The sequence below is a fragment of the Marmota flaviventris genome, chromosome 9, assembly GCF_047511675.1.
Source record: "Marmota flaviventris isolate mMarFla1 chromosome 9, mMarFla1.hap1, whole genome shotgun sequence".
Taxonomy (NCBI): domain Eukaryota; kingdom Metazoa; phylum Chordata; class Mammalia; order Rodentia; family Sciuridae; genus Marmota; species Marmota flaviventris.
Genome location: NC_092506.1, coordinates 2,336,880 through 2,343,167, shown reverse-complemented (window position 1 = coordinate 2,343,167; position 6,288 = coordinate 2,336,880). Strand labels below are relative to the sequence as shown.

At 59.8% G+C, this 6,288-nt stretch overlaps 1 protein-coding gene across 1 annotated transcript; it reads left to right on the top strand.

Annotated features, from left to right (window-relative positions):
* Positions 1–229: 229 nt before the first annotated feature.
* On the top strand, positions 230–2,139 carry Ascl2 (achaete-scute family bHLH transcription factor 2). Its single transcript, XM_027944623.2, has 2 exons — positions 230–1,039; positions 1,621–2,139. The coding sequence occupies exon 1, from the start codon at positions 429–431 to the stop codon at positions 1,008–1,010; it is 582 nt and encodes a 193-aa protein (XP_027800424.2). The 5' UTR covers positions 230–428; the 3' UTR covers positions 1,011–1,039; positions 1,621–2,139.
* Positions 2,140–6,288: the final 4,149 nt, after the last annotated feature.

Below are 6,288 nucleotides of genomic sequence, written 5' to 3'. Positions count from 1 at the left end.
TTTGGGCTTTACAGAACGTGTGTGTGTGTGTGTGTGAGAGGGGGAGGGCTAAGCGAGGCGGGAGGGAGAGGCGAAGGGAGGAGGGCGTGAGAAAGGAGGCGGCGGCGGCGCGGAGGAGGGTTATCTATACATTTAAAAACGAGCCGCCTGCGCCGCGCAAGGGGAGACCCAGGGAACGTCCTCCTGCACGCGCGGGACACGAGCGTCCCACGCTTCCCGGTGCGCACTGCCCACCGCCTCTCGATTCCTGCGCCACACCGTCCTCAGGCTCCAGAGGACTTTGGAAGAGTGCCCCAGAGGAATCGCTTGGCAGCGGCGTGCCAGAAGCCCCCGGGAGGCACGGCCGTCCGCTTCCCACACTTTGCTGCGCACTTTCTTGTGGTGCACCGGGACTTAGAACTGTCACCAGGCGGGTGGATGCGGGCGCGATGGACAGCGGCGCACTGTCCCGACTTGTGCCCACCTCGCCTGCGGTCCCTGGTGCCTGCGGTGTCCGACGGAGACCCACGTCCCCCGAACTGCTGCGCTGCAGCCGGCGGCGGCGGCCAGGATCGGCAGAGGCCGGGGGCGGCGCGGCGGCAGTGGCGCGGCGCAATGAGCGTGAGCGCAACCGCGTGAAGCTTGTGAACTTGGGCTTCCAGGCGCTGCGGCAGCACGTGCCGCACGGGGGCGCCAGCAAGAAGCTAAGTAAAGTAGAGACGCTGCGCTCAGCTGTGGAGTACATCCGCGCGCTGCAGAGCCTGCTGGCTGAGCATGATGCGGTGCGCGCCGCGCTGGCCGGGGGTCTGCTGGCCCCGGCTGCGCGGCCTCCTCCGCCCCGCGGGCCGCCTGAGACTCCCCCCATCGCTGCCTCGCCCTCCTGCGCCTCTTCGTCCCCTGGCCGCGAAGGCAGCTCGGAACCTGAGTCCCCTCGTTCGACCTACTCGTCCGATGACAGCGGCTGCGAGGGCGAATTGAGCCCCGCGGAGCGCGAGCTCCTAGACTTCTCCAGCTGGTTAGGGGGCTATTGAGTGCCTTCGCGCCCTACCCCCGGTTTAAGGTAACTCCCAGGCTACGGGGAGGAGGGAGGGCTGGAGGCAGGGGCAGCGGAGTTGGGTGGGCGGGCCTGGCGGGTAGCGCCCGGGTGATCCAGCGGAGCCGAGCGCTGGGTCCAGGCTGTTGCTTCGATTTCGCTCACTCTTCATTTTCCCCAAACGTTTTCAAGCCTGAGCAAGACCAGCGTCTGTTTGTACGGGATTGCAAAACTTCCTCTCCCGGCTCCGCCGCCTTTGGGGGAGGGGATTTTAGGGGAGGGGAGCGGCTGTCGGGCCGGTGAGGTCTCACTGCTCGCGGTTCCCCAGAAGAGCGGGGAGCTGGAGGCGTGGTGATTTTGCATTGCAAATTGCCTCCCCGGCTGGGGTGCTGGAAGGAGTCGGCTGGAGTGGAGCCCTGAGTCACCGCGACTCGGAGCGTGCGCCCCGCCCCCGCCTGGCCGGTGCCTCCGACCGAATCTAGGCACCCACGGACTCAAAATCAACGGAGCGAATGAAACTGCCGCGGGCGTGTTGGGAGGTGGGGTTGTGGGCCGAGTTCTGCTCCACGTGCCGGGGCCACAGTGACGCGAATTCTGTTCCCCTGCAGCCGCAGTCCAGGAGGCCCGACGGCAAGCATGCCTAGCAGCGAGCTCACCATCATTTGGGAGCCGCATGGTGGGCCAGGGACGCCGCCGACGCTGCCTTGTTGGGTCCAGACTCACCCAGTGCCAGCGAGGAAACTACCCCTCTACGGACTGGCATCGGCCTCTGAGCTCCCCCAATAGGGCGTCAACGCTTGGAGAACTTTCCCAAGGAGTTTCATAAGGACAGATCCTATTTTTTACGCTTTAACTTGAATTGCCGCCGGGACTGCTGAAACCGTGAAGACTGATTTTTGTACAAAGGATCGTTATGGATGGAGCACAATAAAAATCGCCTGTCCTCCCCCCACCCCCCCTACCTGGAATTTCCAACCTGGCCAAGGTGTGGTCCTGGCAGCCCCTGAAGGCAGGGTGCCTGGTGGGACTCCCCTCCTCTGAAGCCCAGCCTAGGGAGGGTGCTTGGTTGCTTGGGCCCACTGACTAGCTGACCTGGGTGAGAACACCTGTTTTAACCGAGGTGAATAAACGGGTTCTATTTATCATTGGCTTTTGGCAGTACCCTCTACCATGGGTCCTGTCTCCATTCCCCAGGTGAGGGCCAGGCAGGGGTGGAGGGTAGTGGCCCAGAATGTCCTGTGGTCACTTCTCTCTGGACTCTTGGTAGAGTGGGTAGCTTTGTGTGCATCCAGGCTACCATGACAGATGCCAGAGTGATTCTGACACTTTGTGGGACTAGGGGCTTCCAGCAGGTGGCCTTTAACTGTGGATGGTCCAGGCAGGGGTGCTTTCCAGCTGCGAAAGGGAAGTTCAGCAGTCCCTGACAGGCCACAGGGGTCCAGGTCAGTGCCTGGTATTGGCCTGGGCCCAGAGTGGTCTGAACTATGAGCACAGCTTGTCTTCCATCTCTAGAGGCTGCAGGTGTGGGCTCTAGGCCCAGGTATCAACTGCCCATTACCAGCTGGGTGGCCCTGGCCAAGTTATTAACCTGCAGATGACACTGACCTCAGGCCCAGGTTATGGGAGGATCTGAGGGGTCCTCTTGGTGAGCTGCAGCCTGCATGTGTGGGGCCTGAGTGCTGGCTGGGCAGCCCTAGAGAGTTCTACATGTCTTTTTTACCCAAACTGGGGGCCTCCCTGGAACAAGGAAGACCAGGAAGCTGCTCCAGGCCCCCCACCGGGTCCAGAGCTGTGGCAGGATATCTTGCAGCCCCACCTTTGACTCGGAGCCGTGGAGGCTTTGAAGTCGCCCTTTGCCCAAAGCTCCCATTTATTGCAGGGGTGTGGAAGGGCCTGGGGATCCCCCAGGCTGCTGTAGGGTGCTGCTGGCACCCCTTTCTGGCGGGAATGGTTGGGGCACAGCCATTGGAGCTCTGGGAGTTAGGAGTGGCTGGTGGTGTCACAGAGCAGGTGTCTTCCTTATAACTATGGTGGCAGTATACACAGGCTCCTGGGATATGCCTGTCTAGAAAGAAAGCAGGGTTGCAGGCCCCCCCTTTACTGCAGGAGCAGCTCGCCAGCTCCTCTGCAGTCAGCTGACTCTTGAGTCAGTGTTAAGTCTGTAAATGGGGTTGAGGGTTGGTTGGTCCAATCAGAATCAGGCTCAGCTGGGGTCAGTAGTCCAATTGTGACTTAGGGCTACAGGGCTGAGTGAAACAACATTGTCCCAGAGACAGCATGGAGCACATCATGGCCACCCCGGGAGAGCCACTGCATATCTGCCTTCTCCCAGGCAAGTGGCCTCCCCAACCATGAGACCTGAGCTTTCTCCATGACTCACCAGGATCCTGGGGAGGCCTGAGGCCACCAGGAGCAGAGGTGGTATGGGGCTGGGGGTGCATCCACCCACATGAGCACGGGACTGGGGCTGGCCTGCAGCTACGGAACTCCATGGTATCTCGGAACACTACCATTTCCCACGTGCAAGAGCCCTGAAATCTTTATCTCTCACCTTCTCCACACCAGGCACTAAGGAGGTGGAGTTGTGCCCTACAGAAACTCTGCCTTCGGCTGGGATGTGATTCTATCTGGGATGAGTCAACGGAATGGTCTGGCTGGAGGGGAGGAGCACTGACCCGGAGAGTGCAGCATCATGACTATCCACGTGTGACCCCACCTGCCCCACCCCAGGTCCTGCCCCATGTAGTTTTGAAGCAAATCCCCAATTTGGAACATCCTCCCTGTGTGCCTCCAAAGGAAAACCCTCACCATCACCTCCCCCCCGGCCCCCCAGCCCCAAAGAACAGTGGTTCTTTCATCTCAGATGCCCAGCCCACGGCACAGCCCCCTCCAATCGATTTGGGCCTCAGGATCCACCCCAGGTCCACACATCAAGTTCACTGAGTGGGTCTCTTAAGCATCCTGTTTGTTGACAAAGCTTGGTTGTCCTTCATGATCCCGTCATCTGGATGTTTATCCAGTGCCCGCCCTTCGCTTTCTGCAGATGGGGTGGGGGTGGGGCACAGAAGCAGAGCTGTGATCAGCCGGGGGTTTGGTGGCATCATGTCCTGTGACTGCATCCTGCCAGGAGACAAGGGTGACCCTATAACTTGCTATCCAAACTGGGACACTTTTGAGAGTGTGAAGGCTGCTGTTAATAGACAGCCAGGTCCCTGGTCACCTTCTTCTCCAGTTAAAAAATCCCCTCAAACTGTCATTCACAGACCATCAAACACTGCAAATTAAGTGCCCGCCCAAAGTCACAGAGCTTTGAAAATGGTGGGAACTGGGATTAAAACCCAGGGTTGCTTCATTCTGTCCTGATTGGTCGCCTTCCAGGAAGGGTGGTCCAGGGCTGTGCTGGGGAGGACACCTGTAGCAGTTGGGCCTTTTGGATGGGCGTGCCTGGCCAGGGCCCACCTGTGCGGGGCTGTGCTGTGCTGGGGGGCATCAGGGCTCTGCCAAGGCTCACGGGCCGGGCCTTGCCTCTGCTTTGAGCTCTGACTCTGGGCAGCGTGTGCTTGGATGAGCCAGGAGGGAGCGGCCAGGGCCACAGCTCTGGGAGCCCCAGCCCGTGGACAGGGATGGAGTGGTGCCTTCAGCCTTTGGGTTCTCCTCTAAAGTGACCTTCCACAGAGTGAGACGGGCTGAGTCCGGTCGGGAATTGCCACCTGGGAGGGCTAGGGCAGGAGAAGGGCCGGGAGGACGGTGTGAGAGCTCCAGGGTACTTTGGGGGCCCTCTGTTGACTCTGGATCCCTAAGTGTTCGCCCCCGCAGGGGGCTCTGCTGTGCAATCCTCAGGATGTTTCTCTAAGCTCCACTCAGAAAGCGGCTTCCTCAGACGCGGGTGTGCCTCTAGGTCCTCCACACGGGCTCCCTGGCTCACGACAGGCTGCAAAGGAGGCCAGGGGAGAGCACCACGAGTGTGAGCCTCCGGGCCACTCACCCAGCCCTGTGCCCACCCGCTGGGCCCCTCCTCTGCATTAGGAACTTTGGATGTCTTGTGGGCCACACGGGCACCCTGCCTGCGGGGGCCTGCAGTCCAAGGGATGCTGATAATCAGTGAGTCAGTTGTGAGGCCAGGCCCCGGAAACCCTGGACCCTGGGGCAGCAGCAGGGGTCCTGGGGACACTGTCCAGCTTCCTCAGTTGCTCTGAGTCTTCTGCACAATGATGACCTCACAGGGCTGCTGCCCGTCCTGTGAGGCAGGCAAGTGACCCGCTGGGTCCTCTCAGGCTGGGCAGACCGAGCCCTTGGTAGAGGCCTGGCGCTCCTTGTTCCCGGGCAGCCCCCTCCCTCGCAGGCACCCCTGGAAGACCTCCCCACGCCCAGGATGTCCTGTGGAGGCATGGACTGTGCCTCTGGCTTTGGTTTCTGTAGGGGGGTCCTGGGACCCCGTGAGCCGGCTTTTGGAACACCGAGTGCTCCAGGAAACCCACCTCGGCACGGCCTCCTCTGTCTAGGACTGGCTGCGTAGTTCCGGGGGCCTAGGGCAAAATGAAAATGTGGCACCCGGTTACTGGATCTTACATGTTCCCCAAAAAACTTGTAGAAGACTCGGTCTCCAGCCTGCGGTGATGTTGGGAGGGGATGGGACCTTTAGAAGGGAGGGCCTGGGCAGGAAGCTAGGTCAAGCCCTGCAAGCGGTAGTGAGACCCCTGCCCCTGTCCCCTCCCTCCCCCCCTCCCTCCCCCCCGCCCCCTCCCTCCCTCCCCCCCCCCTCTCCTTTCTGGCTGCTGTGAAGTGAACAGCTTTCCTCCCAGGGGCACTTTGGCCATGGAGTGCCACCTCACCACAGGCCTGAAAGGCTGCAGAGCCAAGAGGCCATGGATGGAAAACTCTGAAACCATGAGCCTCCCTTAAAGTTGATTATATCGGGCATTTTATCACAGCACCGTACACCCTTATTCAAATAGTGGGGTGCTCGTGACTGTAAAGTTGCTAAAATATAAAGCTTTTTCCTTTCTGCCTCTTAACTGAGGGTTTTAGACTCCCCAGTGCTATGCTAAGTAGGGAAACATTAACAATTTAGTTGTAGTTGGCCCTCTGTGTCTGAGGATCCAACCACCATGTAAAAGTATTTTTTAAGAATCTTTAATCTGCACCAAACACATTCAGACTTTTTCTTGTGGTTATTCCTTAAATAATACAGTGTAACAGCCATTTACTCAGCATTTAGACACCCTAGGCGTTGTAAGGATCTGGGGAGGATTTGAAGCCCGCGGGAGGGTGTGTGC